The sequence below is a fragment of the Podarcis liolepis genome (assembly GCF_965112155.1).
Source record: "Podarcis liolepis genome assembly, chromosome: 11".
NCBI classification, from domain to species: Eukaryota; Metazoa; Chordata; class Lepidosauria; order Squamata; family Lacertidae; genus Podarcis; species Podarcis liolepis.
In genome coordinates, this window is record NC_139565.1 from 34,534,058 (window position 1) to 34,550,910 (window position 16,853).

Sequence of the window (16,853 nt, forward strand, 5' to 3'; positions counted from 1 at the left end):
GTCTTCCTTTGGTGCTGTTCTATCACTGAATCTTGCACGCAAATATGTGCTCTAACCTGAGCTACAGCTGTTTCTCAAAATGTGATGTACATCTTGCAAATGGCCACTCTCCACTCGCTAACCATTCCTGCTCCTCCAAAGTAAAAGAAAACTGATATTGCTGAGAAAAGTTCTTCCAGGAGCCACATGGGCAGTGCCATTAACAGATCATCCGGGAAATACACTTTGGAACTGTTGAAGTGTAAGTAATTTGTAAGGAGAGAATGGTAGTTAAAGACTAAATCTGTGATTATCCAGATGTCACAGCAGACAGCAAGTAGTCGACATAAATGAAATTGCAAACTATAACACTGCAAAGAATACAATTATTCAGAAAACACAAGAACTTGATACATGTGGTTTTATTACACTGGTTTATTTGTGGGGGAGGGAAATGGCTTCATCAAGTATTTAATTCAACTAAAAAAACACACAATCATTTCATTGTTGTTCATGCTGCAAAATCAACCCTGCTACCACCAATGTTTTAACTTTGCTTTTGGCTATTCATCTGTGGTCTCATTCTTGTGTTCATGGTGAGGTCAAGAACTTGAACACTAAGATAGGACTCAGTTTCATTTTGAGATACCTTCTGTCGTAGCACAAGTTTCATTTACGAAAAGCAGATTGACCTATTAGCTCTCCTTCCCATTTGTTTATTGGTATCACTACTCTCCACTGAGTAACATGTTATATTACCCAGTGACACGCTGATTGGAAAACCAGCAATTGCATAGATTAACTTTCTGTTCAGAGATATACTGTTATGCAGTCGCTTGCTGCAATTTATCTTCTGGCAAGGCATTCCCTCTCCTCTCTAGGAAGCTTCCATTTAAGTTAGGGTTTTATTAAGTGATCATCACTTAGGATAGTGCAGTTATGGCTTATTCTGGAACTACAGTTCACAGTCCATTTTTAGTACTATAACTTTAAGCCAAACACTGACAATTGTTGTAAAGAATGATGCCAGACAGCAGTTGTCAGAAGTTAACAACTTTAGCTATTTTTGGTTTTGGTTTTTGTGGTTTAGGGCTGTCTAAAACTTCTTGGTAATCTGCACTCATTCCTTTGAGCCATCGACCAACAGTTGCCACTCGATCTAGGAAAGGAAAAATAAATGAATACGTAAGAAATCAGCTTTCTGATCCAAATGCTGAGGAAGACTTATATGTAATTCAGCATTGCAGTTTTACATCCCAATTTATGCTCTTTACTCCAAAATAAGTCTCAGTGAAACCAATGGAGGTTACTCCAAAGTCTTGTACATTTTTGTACAAGACTTTCTGACAGCAACAAGTGGCAAATTCCAGTGCAGTATAACACTGAAACTGATTATTCAATTCTGTATGTCACTTGCTTCGTATCAGCCACACAGAAATTAAGCGTATCAAAATGAATGCAATCTCTACCTGCAACAGTCGATGCACTATGTAGAGTTGGCATCACACCCCCAGTTAATGGCCTGTTTAAAGATGTGGTCAATAAGGTGAAATTGAGGGTTGTACCACTCGTTTTATAACTCAGTAGTCAGAGTTCACTATTTATATAGAATGGTTCACAGGTATATACGCTTTAGGATAAACAGAAATTATTTGATCCCTCACCTGCATTTTGATTCTCTGGACAATCTTTTTTAAAGTGCTCAACAGATCCACAGATCCTGCAAGCACCTCCTGCAGAAGATAAAACACAGCCACAAAAAAAGATTTAACCGCAATATATGGATTATATTAACAAATGCCAGATGTCAAGGGTACAGAGCAAGTTTACAATTCATAAACACAAGGAAGCAAAACTCACTGTTCGTATTTTTGAGGTCCATCACATCAGAACTACAAGGCTGATTCAGATGGGCAGCTGTGTTAGTTTTAAGGGACCACAAGGTTCTTCACTGTTTTTGCTACAACAGGCTAACAAGATTTGTTGTAGTATACACTTTTATGCACAAATGTTATTTCAGTTGGCAGTTATATATACAATATACATAGAGAGTCCAAATGGCAAGCCAACAGAAAAAGTACAGTCTGTGGCAGGAGTCCATTGTTTCAATTTAAGCTAAAACAAACGAAATCAAATTTCTTGATTAGCAATGAAATGAGATCCTATCAAGAAGTTTGATTCTATTGAGACAATGAGTTCCTATTGTTCTACAAATCACGACCCAATGATTCCTTATTTTGATATTTCCGGTTACTGCTCTTGCAAATGGTAACTTTGGTTATCTTAAGCTTTCCAGATATATTGATATTTTATACTTTGTTGATTGATCAACTATCATAAACACTTGAACCGACATTCAAGAACTTAGGAAGTTATTTTTTAATGCATTTCATGATGTAGCGTGTGATACTGCAGTTGCTATGATTTGTGTGCATGTGGTGGGGAATTGATAACAATCTATGCTATATGAACATGCACAGATAGGTGTGTTACGGGTTTTCTGATCAGGATCAATATGGCCGACATTTAAAGAGAATAATGGAATACTACTCTGCTGTATCTCTAAAATTAAGTGGGGTTTCCCCCCCCCCTATCAAATGTAAATACTTTGAAAAACCTATATGGGAATCCATTTAGAATTTTAGAACTGCTTCTCAAGTAACCAGTCAAAAATACTCGTGATAAGGGGCAAACAATGTCTTTGACAATGAGCCAAAATTCCCCAACAGTGGTGAGAAGCATACAAGGTCACCAGTGACAAAGCTCTCTCTGTTAACTTCTAGAACTAAGAAAGGGGGAGTACTCTCATGTCCATCAACTTAGTTACCTTTTTGGTAGGGGAGGGGGGGTTTGCAACAGTTGCACTCACCTTCAGCATAGAGGCCTTTAGGATTATCGGGACATGACCTTGAGAGATGTCCCATCTCACCACAAATGAAGCATTTTGCATATGGAAATTCCCCTGTAAGAATTCAATGATGTTACAATCGAAATATCCACACTAAGATTATATAAGACACTGCGGTGAGCCAGCATTACTGTAATCTAGAATGGTTAAAATCACTAATACTATGTGAATTGTTGAAAAATATTAAGACAGGCATGTAACTTTTACCATGCCCAACATTCAATCGGGTTGTAGATACTACACATACCAAGAGCGGGATCTATTTTTGCTCTGCATTTGTTGATTTCATGCTCTGTAGATCCACAGCGGTAACAAATTCCAGTTCCCATATCTTGGCTTTCGAGTACAGCTGGGCAATCTGCCACACCGTGTCCTGGCTTTCTGCAGTGGAAGCACACCTTTGGCGATACAAGGTGAATTACTAAGTGAGCAGAAAGAGATATGAACTGAAAGCAATATCTTTTTCTGCTAGCCACATTTCAAATGACTCTTACCCCCCCCAACCAATGAGACCTGATGAAGTAGCAGCCAGTGATGCATAGTTTAGAGTAACACAGCCCCAGTGTTTTAGGGTTAATCTTTGCATTTAACATGCAGGTTAATGGCACCACCCAAACTGATGGAATTTGGATTTTTAAAGAACTGCACTATATCTTTAACACCATGTCTAATTTGGCCATTAATCTCAAGTTAAGATTCCTGAAGAGCAAAACCATTCTTCTCACCAAGCCTCTCATTAACAATGGTATTTGAGTAACCTATCCAGAAAAAAGCCAAAGGCACACACCTTCTTGCTGAGGATCCTAAACATTCAATGACATCACCCTTTTTTTGGCACTAAGTATAACCTGAGACACCCATGGAACCCCATTGAAAGCAGTTCCACAAACCATACTTAAGCACAACAAATTACACACATTTATCTATTTCACCTTGAGTAGGAGATAGCTTATGGATGCATCGCTCCAGAAAATTGCACTGAAATGGGTAGCCAGAGTATACGTGCCCATTAAATGACTCTATAAACTGATGCCAAGAGTACCAAATTCTACATCATAATCATCCCCTAAATGCTTTGTGAATTCTGGAAAGGTGATATTGCTCCAGAATATAACCATGCCCAGTGAAGTAACAACTAAACTATTGGATTATGAGTGCCATCACTCTTTGTAAACCTAACCTAACATACAGGGGCTGTAAAGAGACATAAAATAAAGATTTTATTTCCCCCTGCTGTGCATGACTTCTGAAAGTCTTCATGAGTGATTTTCTCTATAGACAGCTGCTTTTACAGCTCTCTTACTGTGATCTGAACTGCATAAATTGATTCTGCATTTGTATCAGTTGTCATGCAATCTGCAAATGAAAACTGCCATAGAAAACATTACTATTGTGCATAAAACTCATAACTTTCATTTATCAGTATTTTATTTCCCATCCCTACAATCTGTAGGATGACTTAATTATCACCCTGCTATAAAAGAGAGAATAAAGACACAACAAAAATTGAGAGTGCTGGCTACAGTAATAGAAATACAAACTTCCTCAGCTCATGAACATTTAAGTATAACAAAACATTTAATTATAGCAGAACAAACATAAATTTCTAGTTCAGCTTTAATAACTTTGAATATTCAAAGCAAAACAAAGTCTGCTAAAACATTAAAGAATATCTGAGCACTAAACATACATGCAGATCCAGAAACTGTCAATCTAATTCAGAAACAAGCTTTTTACAAGTAGATAAAGTTGTGCTGTGTACACAAAAGACTGCAACATGAGGAGAAAACCTATTTTCACGCTAAAGTGGGGAACCTGTGGCCCTTCAGATGATGGGCTGAGGCTGATGGGAGTTTGAGTCCAACTACCGTATTTTTCGCTCCATAAGACGCACCAGACCATAAGACGCACCTAGTTTTTGGAGGAGGAAAACAAGGAAAAAAATATTCTGAATCCCAGAAGCCAGAACAGCAAGAGGGATAGCTGCACAGCAATCTGTCTCGCTATTCTGGCTTCTGGGATAGCTGCACAGCCTGCATTCGCTCCATAAGACGTACACACATTTCCCCTTACTTTTTAGGAGGGAAAAAGTGTGTCTTATAGAGCAAAAAATACGGTATATCTGTAGGGCCATAAGTTCCCCATCCCTGTGCTAAAGCATGCTCAATAATAGACGGAAGCCAAGAAACATACGTGTTCACTAATGGTTATCTGGACAGAGACAAATTATTGTGATCTCACTTATGTGACTGAGTAGTGTCATTTGCACTATGAAAAGAAAAAGTAACGGGCACCAAAAGAAAGAAATAACAATGGAACATCACCTTACCATTGTGTTCTTTTTCATTTCCTGCCTTTTCACTCTTCTCCCTTCTCGCCTCCGGTCCTTTTTCAAAGCTGTTGCTATTTCATCCTTTGCTTCACGGCTGTTGATCACCTCTCCTTTATGCAATGTCTGAGAGTTCTGTTTTAAATATTCCATAAAACCGTTGACATCTTCATTCGTATAGTCTTTTTTCTTCTTATTTTTCTTCTTCCCTTGAGTACTTCTCAAGGAAAAGTTGTTTGAAGAGCTTTGCTTTCTATCTGCTGTTGTGCTTCCGGCGGCATCATTTTTCATATGTTCCCATGGCGTTGCATCCAGAGCCTTCTTGTTGTGGGTGACATTTGCTCGTGCCCACCTGGTCATGACTTCCTATGAGATTTAAAAGATGTTAGGTTCACATGACTGGATTACTGCTATTTATAGGTTCAGCCTTGATTAATGAGGTGGAACCAGAACTGAATAAGCATTTCTATTTGTTTAGACCAGCACAACTGTGCTAGCTGGGCTGATAGGAGTTGTAGTCCACAACATTGGGGGGGGGGGATAAGCAGAGAACAGAATCAGGCCTCCTTTTATTCCCCTCTGGGCAGTGCCTCAGATCCAATCTTTACACTTTCAGTTCCCAGTCTGAGGGGAACTGGAGACCAACTGGAGACAAAGTGATAGGCAGAAATGAAGAGTGGGATCTACTGGCAAGTAGATCTGGATGACTTGAAACAGACGGTCAAGGGTTGCTGGTGCCCACCCATAAGCTAGAAAATCCTAACCCACAGATCCCTAAATTGTTGCCATCCGTCTGTCCAGAGACAGTGGAGTGGACTTCCAAGGCTTAAGTTAAACAGCTGGAGAATCACAGTGCCTACTGTGGCTGTGGAGACAGTTAACTTGTTATGGCTGCCTCCCACATTGTTTTTGCTGCATTAGCGGCACCGAACTGACCTCTCCGAACTGGGCGCAAGCTTGGGCAATGTGTATGGAGGTCCTTGGCTGCATAGACAACAAATCCCCCTCTTGGCCTCACTGATGTGGTCCAAAGGGAGCAATACATTTGGCACCAGCTTGGCTGCAGGAGTTGCCGTAAGGAGGCGTACAAAGCGCCATCCAACTGTTTTAGGGACACCATTTGGGTATTTGTGTAGCCTTAGCCTTCTCTTCTCCCAAAGATGTCCTGCAAGACAGCGGGTACAGATTTATCCTCGGGGTTTTCTCGAGGAACGAATTATAGCTGCAAGGCAGCAGAGGCTTAGCATCCTTCTCCCTACCCTAAATAACTGCTTTAAAGCGACAGGGTGGGAAACGACCATCATGATTTATGACTTGCGAACCTGGTTCTGGCATTGACCAAAAATTCCGGGGACTCAGCAAAGGCTCGGAAACACCCCAGGGTAATAATAATAATAAACCCGAAATAGATCCGACAACAAGCCTGAAGTCTGCAGGGTCTCCGCCCGGGATCTCACCCAACCCCCGATGTTCACTTCCGCGGACACGTGCGGAGCAGCTACCGAGGGAACGGAGGAGCCCCCGGCACTCAGGCCTTCCGGGACAGCAGCCGAGCTCCGGGTGTCTCCTGAAGCAAGTGTCCAGCGGCTCCAGGCGCCGCTTCGCCTTCCCCGCCTCCCGAGCAAGAGGTCCCTCACTCACCGGGGTCAGGAGGCGAGAAGCGCCACGGAAAGCCTCCGGCGCAGACGAAACGCACAGCCTGGGAGGGAGAGAGCGGCACCGGAAACGTCCGGAGCCCGAACTGCTGCACTTCCTGTAGGTAGGTAGGTGGGTGGGTGGAGGCGGAGCGGTTGCCATGGGACCAGGCGCGGGCGGAAGCTGAAGCAACAGGCGGGAAGCGCGAGGTTATGTGCTGGCTCAGCCTGGCGCTGTGCAGGGTTAGGCGCGCGTAACACACTGAGCCTCAGTGGGCTGAAAAGAGCCGGGCTCTGTATAGGATTGCAGGTTTAGGCGTAGTGGGCGGCGGCAAAAGAAAGCCACTATGCGTTTCCCTCATTTCTTGGTTTCCTATTAATGTAGCTGTAAGTAAGCGCATACAGTCATGGGAAAAAGAATTTGAATTCTGTGGTGTTGCATGTGAAGTCATAATAACGAACTCATCTGTTTCTTGGCAGGTCTTAGAGTTAGCTAAATACAACCTCAGATGAAGGGCAACACACGATGTATTACACCGTCTCATTGATGTATTTAACAGAAATAAAGCCAAAATGGAAAAGCTGTGTGTGAAAAAGCATTTGTACATCTTGTGATTCAATAGCTTGTAGAACCACCTTGCGCAGCAATAACATGAAGTAATTGTTTTCTGCAGGACTTTATTAGTCTCTCGCATCATTGTGGAGGGATTTTGGCGCGTCCTTCACAGTGTTGCTTCCGTTCATTGAGGTTTGCTGGCATTTCTTTATGCACAGCTCTCTGAAGGTCCCACGCAGTATTTCAATTGGATTGACGTCTGGGTTTTGACTGGGCCATTGCAACACCTTGGTTCTGTTCTTTTTCAGCAATTCTGTTGTACATTTGCTGGTGTACTTGGGATCCTTGTCCGGTTGCATGACCCAATTTCAGCCAAGTTTCAGCTGTTGGGCAGATGGCCTCTCATTTTACTCTAGAATACTGTGGTATACAGAGGAGTTCATGGTCAGCTCAATGACTGCAGGGTCCCCAGGACCCATGGCTGCAAAACAAACCCAAATCACCACCCCTCCACCACAGTGCTAGACAGTTGGTATGAGATGCTTGTGCTGATATGCTGTGTTTGAGTTTTGCTAAACATGGTGCTGTGCATTATGCCCAAACATCTCCACTTGGGTCTTGTCTGTCCAAAGGACATTGTTCAGAAGTCTTGTGGTTTGTTCAGCTGCAACTTTGCAAACCAAAGCCGAGCTGCCATGTTCTTTTTAGAGAGACGAGGCTTGTTCCTGGAAACCCTTCCAAACAAACCTTTTCAGTCTTTTTCTAATTGTACAGTTATGAACTTTAACAATTAACATGCTAACTGAGGCCTGTAGAGCCTGAGATGTAACTCTTGCATTTTTTGCAATTTCTCTGAGCATTGCATGTTCTGACCTTGGGGTGAATTTGCTGGGGCGTCCACTCCTGAGAAGTCTGACAACTGTTTTTAATGTTTTTCACTTTTGCATAATCTCACTGTAGAATGATGGACTTGAATTTATTTGGAAATGGCCTTAGAACCCTTCCCAGTTTCATGGGTGACACCACTTGCTACTCTAAGAGCATTGTGTCATCTTTCCTCCTTGGCATTGTGTTAAAACACCTTAATGCTCCAAACCAGCAAACTGCTAAAACTTTGGCTTTTATAGAGGTGGGCACACTTGCAAGGGCATCTGATTAGCAGCTCCTATCTGCTGCTTAGCCACTAATTCCTATGGAACACGTTGGCGACTAATATACACACAATAATTACCAAAATAATTATACATTCTTTATCAATCTTCTGAGAAAAATACAAAACCTTGTGCAAAGCCACAGAAACTTGAAACTTGCGAACTACCCAGTCTAAGATGAACTTATAATGTCTGATTTCAATAGATTTTTCAAATGCTTAACTCAGTCTTTTGTTTTCTTTATCTTTTTAGGTAAGTTCATGAAGATACCAACAAAAGGTAAGTTCGGTGTTGTTCACAATACCGAGAGATGCTAGTGAAGTTGTAAATGGATGTTAATGAAGTTGTAGACAGGGTGCCGGCGTTTTGCACCTGTTTTGCCCTGGCAGTCCAAGTAATCAAGAGGCCGCTGTTCGCCCCCCCGATGGGGCCCTTTTACTGGGGCTTGCAGGTAGCACACTCCCAATGTAGTTTTCCGGGCTTCTTCAGTGGTCTAATCTCAAAGCCTTGATACGTATATTGATAATCAATTTCATAGAGAATACTATTTCTTGGCTTAAGCTTAAGAGACTGATTTGCTTAAGTCAAGTGTTGTTGTTCATCTGAGGTTGTATTTACCTAATTTTAAGGCCTGCTAAGGAACAGATGATGGCTATTATGCCCTGATATGTAAAACCACAGAATTCAAAGAGGGTGCACTTTCTGTTTCCCATGACTGTAGATGCTAGAAGTTCACACACGAAATAGGAGCACTTTTGCAATTACGGGAACATCCTTGTTCTCATCAAGAGTCAATGCCAGGATGTCTGTCACTCTCTCCCCACCCTCCTGCCCTGGTTTGGCTTCTTAAATGGACTCGTTGGGAGGCAGACTGTAAACAGCCTTGTTTTTATTTTGACATTGACACCTCACTTTCCGGCCATCTAGGTTTTAAGGCTGCTGAAACCCAAGATTGTTGAATAGCAGGTTTAATCTCACTGTGAGTTGAGTTGTACGTACTTAGGACAACTGCAACTCAAAAACAGTCAGTGGCATTTACCAGGTGGGTAGACGGTTATTGTTGGGGGAAATAGGGAAGTTCCTGAGCATGTATGCCCTAAAAAACAGACAAACCCCACAGCCTCAAAAACTCCGCCAAGGTAAAATATTTGTTTTTATTTTCTTATGTTTATGATTGGTTAATATATGATAGCAGTCCATATTGCACAAAAAGTAAATAACTTGTGCTTTCTAAATAGCACCTGACTCTTATATTTATTCTCTGGCTCAGTGGCCACATTTAGATGTTGCGATAAACCATTATTTGCTCTGATGAAATGGCGCCACACCTTTTTTCTTTCTCTTGTCTCCTCCCTTACACAGGATGGAGTGACAATTAAAAGTCCCAGTTGCAGGCTTTCATCTGAGTGTAGAAAACTGCACTTTGTGCAAATTACTGTATAATTCAAGCAGGATCAAACCATGGTTTGATATCCTGATTTGTTAACTAAATTTAATTGGTAAAAACCACAAGTTCTTGTATTTAGATAGGAAAGGGGGTTTGTTCCAAATAAAATTGGAAACTTTTAACTCTCCTCACATTTGGAGGAAGTGGGACAAGGAAGCGGGAGCACACAAGCCCAAGACTTGACATGGCCAAAATAGTTGCTTACAATAGGATACACAGCTGTGTTCTAACATGACCACATCACAAAAATTCCCATAAGTTAGGGGTGTAGAATATGATGCCCCAGGAATCTCCTAGGCCCTGGTTCAGATGTTTAGGACAGATGGCCAGCTGATGAATTATTTGAAGCTATTACTAAATTTTCCACTAGAGGGAGCATGCTCCTACAGTTGACAGTTATTTACAAATACAGTACAGTAATGTGAATGTTTGGGAATTTCTAACTTCAAAAGTTAAGCTTTATAGTCTGCTTCTATGAATAGGGTTAGGTGTGCCATTGATTTTCAGTGGATTAAGATTTCTCTTACTCTGTAAAGGACCAGGCTGCTCATACTTCTATATACGTATCTTATAGAGCTGCCATTGGAAATGCAGGAAAGTTACTAGGCGACACTGAGACAGTGTTTGGTGCCTAATTTTCAGCTCCATCAAAACTGGTCGAGAGGCAGGTATTATTGATAGAACTGTTACCAGTGGAAAGAGTGCATCTGTTGTTGTTGTTTAGTCGTTTAGTCGTGTCCGACTCTTCATGACCCCATGGACCAGAGCACGCCAGGCACTTCTGTCTTCCACTGCCTCCCGCAGTTTGGTCAAACTCATGCTGGTAGCTTCGAGAACACTATCCAACCATCTCGTCCTCTGTCGTCCCCTTCTCCTTGTGCCCTCCATCTTTCCCAACATTAGGGTCTTTTCCAGGGAGTCTTCTCTTCTCATGAGGTGGCCAAAGTATTGGAGCCTCAGCTTCAGGATCTGTCCTTCCAGTGAGCACTCAGGGCTGATTTCCTTAAGAATGGATAGGTTTGTTCTTCTTGCAGTCCATGGGACTCTCAAGAGTCTCCTCCAGCACCATAATTCAAAAGCATCAATTCTTCGGTGATCAGCCTTCTTTATGGTCCAGCTCTCACTTCCATACATCACTATTGGGAAAACCATAATTTTTACTATACGGACCTTTGTTGGCAAGGCGATGTCTCTACTTTTTAAGGTGCTGTCTAGGTTTATCATTGCTTTTCTCCCAAGAAGCAGGCGTCTTTTAATTTCGTGGCTGCTGTCACCATCTGCAATGATCATGGAGCCCAAGAAAGTAAAATCTCTCACTGCCTCCATTTCTTCCCCTTCTATTTGCCAGGAGGTGATGGGACCAGTGGCCGTGATCTTCGCTTTTTTGATGTTGAGCTTCAGACCATATTTTGCGCTCTCCTCTTTCACCCTCAATAAAAGGTTCTTTAATTCCTCCTCACTTTCCGCCATCAAGGTTGTGTCAAGTGCATCTGTAGAAACACTAAAATAATTTCATAAAAAAAGCTATTCATGAACATTCCTGCCTACTTATTCACACACACACATGGAATGTGGAAGTTCCATTCCCTGAGATGGGAGGGGAGGGAAGGGGACAAGGAATCTGTAGCCCTCCAGGTGTTGTCAGTTCCACCTTCCTTCAGCCCAAGTGCTCCAGGATGCTGGTGCTCCAGGATGATGGGAGTTGTCATCCAGTAACACCTGGAGGGTCACAGGTTCCCTGCTACCCCTGGTTAAGTGGCACATATCTGTTGTAGAAATAAAAACTCTTAAATACTTATGAAAAGCAAATATTCATTTCCTGGAGTTTACTGAGGTATGATCACAGGCCCATTAAATAGTCCATCTTATATTTATTGAGAACTTATTATCACTCCTGATCTATTTCCTTCCCACTTTTTTGAAAGTAGGGGAAGACTTCTGTTTTGATATTTTCATTTCTCTTCCTGAAGAAATCCTACTTTATTTACATATTTTACTTGCTTTGCGTTCTGCTTTGTTTTATTATTTCCAACATGAAATGTTAAAACAAAATCTTTAAAATACAGTAGTACCTCGTGTTACATACGCTTCAGGTTACACACGCTTCAGGTTACAGACTCCGCTAACCCAGAAATAGTACCTTGGGTTAAGAACTTTGCTTCAGGATGAGAACAGAAATCATACAGCGGCGGCGCGGCGGCAGAAGGAGGCCCCATTAGCTAAAGTGGTGCTTCAGGTTAAGAACAGTTTCAGGTTAAGAACAGACCTCCAGAACGAATTAAGTTCTTAACCCGAGGTACCACTGTAAAAATTGATGTTTATTAACATGAAGTTATTTCCCCCTTAAATTTTGTATAATAAAGATTTCAATAAAATGGTATATATTTATAAGATTCATTGTACCACTTCAAAATAACCCTGGCAGAGCACATGTCCAACCTGCAGTTTCCATCCTCATAAATCGAAGTTTAGCTATTGCTTCTCTTTTTCGGAAGTTGGTATCATTTAATTTGGCCTTAAGGCAAAAGTTAATATAATGGAACCACCTATGGAGTAATATACCCTCGTTCAATTTGCTGTGCATACTAATAACCCGCTTTTCTTAGTTATACACCTGTGCAAAAGATATACTCTGTCCTTGTTATTGAGTCAAATACTGTACTTCCTGTTAAAAATTCCTGATAAAATATTATTAACTTATCAAGCTTATCAATAATATTTCCATCTCTTTGCTGAAATGTTCCTTTCTGCTTTACAGAGTTTTACCAGTAGATGGAGATATGTACAAAGAAACAGTTTGTTTTATTATTAAATGCTTCCTTCCCTGCAGAAAGAACTGGCCTTGGTTTAAAAATCATTAGAGTGCATTTAAGAGAGAAAAGAATAATCAATGAATGGCGTTTTGAAATGGATTTTAATAAACTACAAAATAAATACTGACTTCTTGCCACAGTACTTGAGAGTTTAGTGAAATAATTGGTTTCCACAGCAGCTTATCTGTGGCATGATTCATGTGTGGGTACAATACAGATATTTTTCCTCCAAGCCCCACTGAAATAACTGTAAAGTATATAAAATGTATATTTGACTGCAACAACAGTATTTCCTACAGATGTAAGTCCAACATTAACTGCATTGATAAAATCTAACCATTTGACTATGGTTATCACTGATTCATTAGAGCTATTTTTCCTTTTTAATAACACTTTGAATTTCTAATGCTTTTCAGATCAACCTACAGACTAAGCAAGAGATACATACATAATTTTATTTGTATGCTGCCTTTCCATCATTTAAACCATGCTCAAGGTGGCTTGTAGCATAAAAACACATTTTGTTACAAGCATAACACAAACAGCCATAAACAATTAGTAAAACATCAAAAAGTACAAAACCAAATTAAACTGTTTCCACATACATTAAATAATAATAAGATCTAAAATAAAGATACAAAAAATTAATATCAAAAACAGCAACAACCCCACCCCCAACAACAACAACAAAAAAACCCTGAACAAAACCCCCAGCTCAATAGACTTTCATCAGTTTCAGCTTCTGCAGCTGGAGCCAGTCAGGGCCCCACCCTCCCAGGCCAGGTGGGGAAAGGCCTGCAAGGCAGGGAGCAAGTCTTCCAGAACTCACAGCCAAGATGACAAAGGGCCAAAACTGAGCAGCAGGACATCTGTTCTTCTGGAAGGTCCTAGGTTCAATTTTCAACATCTCCAGGTAGGACTGGGAATATCCCTTTCTGAAAGATTAGTCAGACTATGTATGTATTACCAGCTGAAACATAGCAAGGTAATTATTATTCTCTTCAAACTGAAACTGTTGGGGTTTTTTTTGCAGGGGACAATGCATCAATATGCAATATGCCATAAGAAAAGACAAGATAAATACACTATAGTGGCAAACTGTGTGTACACAGCACCCAAACCAGCAATAGGAGCAGACTGGATACTTTGTGAATGGGAGTGGGAGTGAGTAGATAATTCTGAGCTAGATTGCTCAATGGTCTGATTCAGTATAAGGCAGTTTCCCATATTTCCTTATCAGTGTGGTATGTTTAAAAAAGTCATGAAAATTCAGCAGCATTTTAGTGAGATTCCCCCCCCCCCAACATACACATCTTTATAAGTAATTTTGTCTAAGATACACATTTTTGCAAAGCAATTTTCCTTTATATAATGAATTTCTGTATGCTATTTTCATGAGTGTATGTGTTTTTTATGAACACTTTTGCTTTAATATATGCATTTTTGTACACATAGCTGAGCTGAAGGACTGTATTGCAAAAGTGCAAATTTTGAAGGATGACTGTATTTTTGTTTGTGCTTTGTTTGTTTTGTTTCTGAAAGCATGGATTGGGTAGGATCACCTATAAATGCAGTCAAGTTCAGAAGCCAATGGTGGCCTTGTGCTCTTGGAAAGGCTTCTGGTCCAGTGGAGGCATCCACTAATGGATACCCACTCCATTCTGTTCCCATCTGAAAATCGGCTCCAGAGAGTTATAGGATCCTCCAGAACAAGGTAGAAAGTGGTATGGAGGGAAAGGGGAATGGGCAAAAAATCGTCTTTCCGTCTTTTCCATTAGGGAGTGACTTCACTGGATCTAAAAGCCCTTCTAGAGCATGACAGCATTGTACCCAAAGGGTCTAACTTTCAATTAAACATGCTTAGAATTGGTATAAACTATGGAGTGAAGCATCTAAATGAGAATTTGTATGGACTGGCATGAATCTCTGCTCCCTTCCCAAATACCTGAGTTGCTATACTAGGAAAGCTGCTATTCTGCTGCTTCCATTCACATCACTAGACAGAGCTTGGCAGAAAATATCTTAGGTATGAGTTTTTGTCTCATCACTTCTCAGTTAGTTTACAGGATTAAACTCGCATTTCCTCGGTGTTTGGTTTTTGTTTGAAACTTATTTACTTGTGTGCAATTCTGATTTAATGGGGAGGGGAATCAGTCGGTACCTGGTCTCTTCTTGCTGTGTTTTTTTTAACCTCTCTAGCATTGGAGAAGTTTTTTTTTTGGGGGGGGTGCAAATTAGCAAGGGGGTTTCCTACTGCTGGGAGACTCTTGGGAAAGTTTGAAAAAACACAAGTAGTTCCCCAGTTGCAAATTAAATGAGAGGTTTCAAGAGTTACCAATTCCTTGCATTACCAAGGTGACCTTTCAGAGGACGACGACCAAGATGATCAATAATAGAATGTGATTCTATGGCAGAGGGAAATGAATTGAATCATTTATTTCAAGATTTTTTTTTAATGGTACTGTGCGTTTTTTATTATCTTCTTCCACACATTTGTGAGGGTAGAATGCATATATATTCCTTTTGTTCATCAGTCTAGCACCACAGCTTTTGATAACCTTTTATCTGCACTAGTTTTATCTGAATGAAAGGTCAATAGCGCGCGCTCTCTCTTTCTCTCTCTATATAAAATGTGATTATAATATGTTGCTAGACAATGGTGTTTGCATGTATTAATTCAGCAATCTGATTGTGTCTCTAGCTGAGCATCCTAATCACATTTCAGTTTTCTCACCATGTGGATGGAGTTTTATCCATCTTTCTTCCTTACATTTGCTACATTTACATGTAATCTTTCTGAAAATGCACGGCCTCGTTCTCCTTTATCCCAAAGAGGCTGTAGGATAACTTTGGTCATATCCATACCCTACATTTAGAGCATTCGTATATCACTTTAACAGTCATGGCTTCCCCCAAAGGATACTTGAAACTATCGTTTAAGGGTGCTGGGAACTGTAGCTCTCTTAGAGTGTCCCTTATCAACTCTCAGCACCTGTAACAAACTACAGTTCCCAGTATTCTTTTGGGGAAGCCATGATGGTTAGAGTGCTATAAGAGGGCTTTAAGCAAGTCTTTCACAACCTATGGTCAGGGATGATGAAAAATGTAGTCCAACAACATCTGGAGACCCAAGATTGGGAAACGCTTCTTTAAATGTGGATATAACTGGGTGTGAAATGCATTGTGCATAAGATTCAATCCAGGAGACTCTTTTCTCTGCCTAGACGCCTATTTCCCCCTCTTCTCTGGGGCTTGTACAGGAGCAGCAATGGATTAACTGCAGACAGCATCTGTGTCATTTGCCCTTCTGCTCTTGCCTCTCTGCTCTCTCTACTCTCCTAACCTTTATTCTGCACCAACAGCTTTTCTATTATATTGATTTCCCTTAGTGGACTCGATAAGTCATGGAAGGCTTCCACAAACATTCACGTCTGCCAGTTTGTCTCTGATGCATCCTCTCTGTTGTGATTTACTGTTGAAATCACACCTGTTATCGCAGATATATCTTTTAATCCAACCCCTCACAATCTGAGATGAACCCATTATTGATGTGTAGGATGTCCTTGGTGTGTAGGACATTTGAAACTGGAATAAACGAAAGAGGCAAATTATACAAAATTGGCATACACTTTAGAGGATTTAAAAATGCTTAAAATCTCACCCCCACCCTCTCGAGTGGGGATGAAATCATAATCAACACACTCCTTTTATCTCTAGCAAGCTCTCTGTGCTGTTTGTCTCCTGCTGCACATTTTCACCAGATTCTTTTCTCTGCAAAACACTTGAGCTGTCACCCTTGTGGCACTCCAAGTAATGATTTACAGCAGGAGCCAAAAACAGGATGTACTTGGCTGGGGTAGAAACACGGCCAGCTTCATTGAAAACTAGCCGAAGGGACTGTGGCACCAATGGCTGATACAAACAACAAAGCATAGCGTTGCTGGGATATGCCAAGTGAAGAGCTACAGGGATTTGAGTTCTCTCATTTCTATCCGATTTGCTTATTATAATGCCTGGAAAGGCCGTGTTTGCATGC

The 16,853-nt window shown here is 40.9% G+C and overlaps 1 protein-coding gene and 1 long non-coding RNA gene across 7 annotated transcripts in view; one reads left to right on the plus strand and one right to left on the minus strand.

Moving 5' to 3' along the window:
• Positions 1-386: 386 nt before the first annotated feature.
• On the minus strand, positions 387-6,974 carry ZCCHC9 (zinc finger CCHC-type containing 9). Of its 6 annotated transcripts, none has more exons than XM_083465518.1 (6): positions 6,858-6,974; positions 5,217-5,582; positions 3,135-3,285; positions 2,849-2,941; positions 1,644-1,712; positions 387-1,138 (listed from the first exon to the last, which is right to left on the minus strand). In XM_083465518.1, the coding sequence occupies exons 2-6, from the start codon at positions 5,574-5,576 to the stop codon at positions 1,020-1,022; spliced, it is 792 nt and encodes a 263-aa protein (XP_083321644.1). In that variant the 5' UTR covers positions 5,577-5,582; positions 6,858-6,974; the 3' UTR covers positions 387-1,019. The 6 variants fall into 6 exon arrangements, with proteins under 6 accessions (XP_083321644.1, XP_083321645.1, XP_083321647.1 ...); XM_083465519.1 differs by having other exon boundaries at positions 6,719-6,964; XM_083465521.1 differs by having other exon boundaries at positions 5,217-5,578; positions 6,858-6,951.
• Positions 6,975-6,981: 7 nt separating this feature from the next.
• Positions 6,982-16,853, plus strand: part of LOC310688743 — a 66,541-nt gene continuing 56,669 nt past the window's right edge. The window contains exons 1-3 of the long non-coding RNA XR_014517126.1: positions 6,982-7,237; positions 8,810-8,836; positions 12,763-13,730. This is a non-coding gene — a long non-coding RNA (uncharacterized lncRNA). The remainder of the gene's footprint in view (positions 7,238-8,809; positions 8,837-12,762; positions 13,731-16,853) is intronic.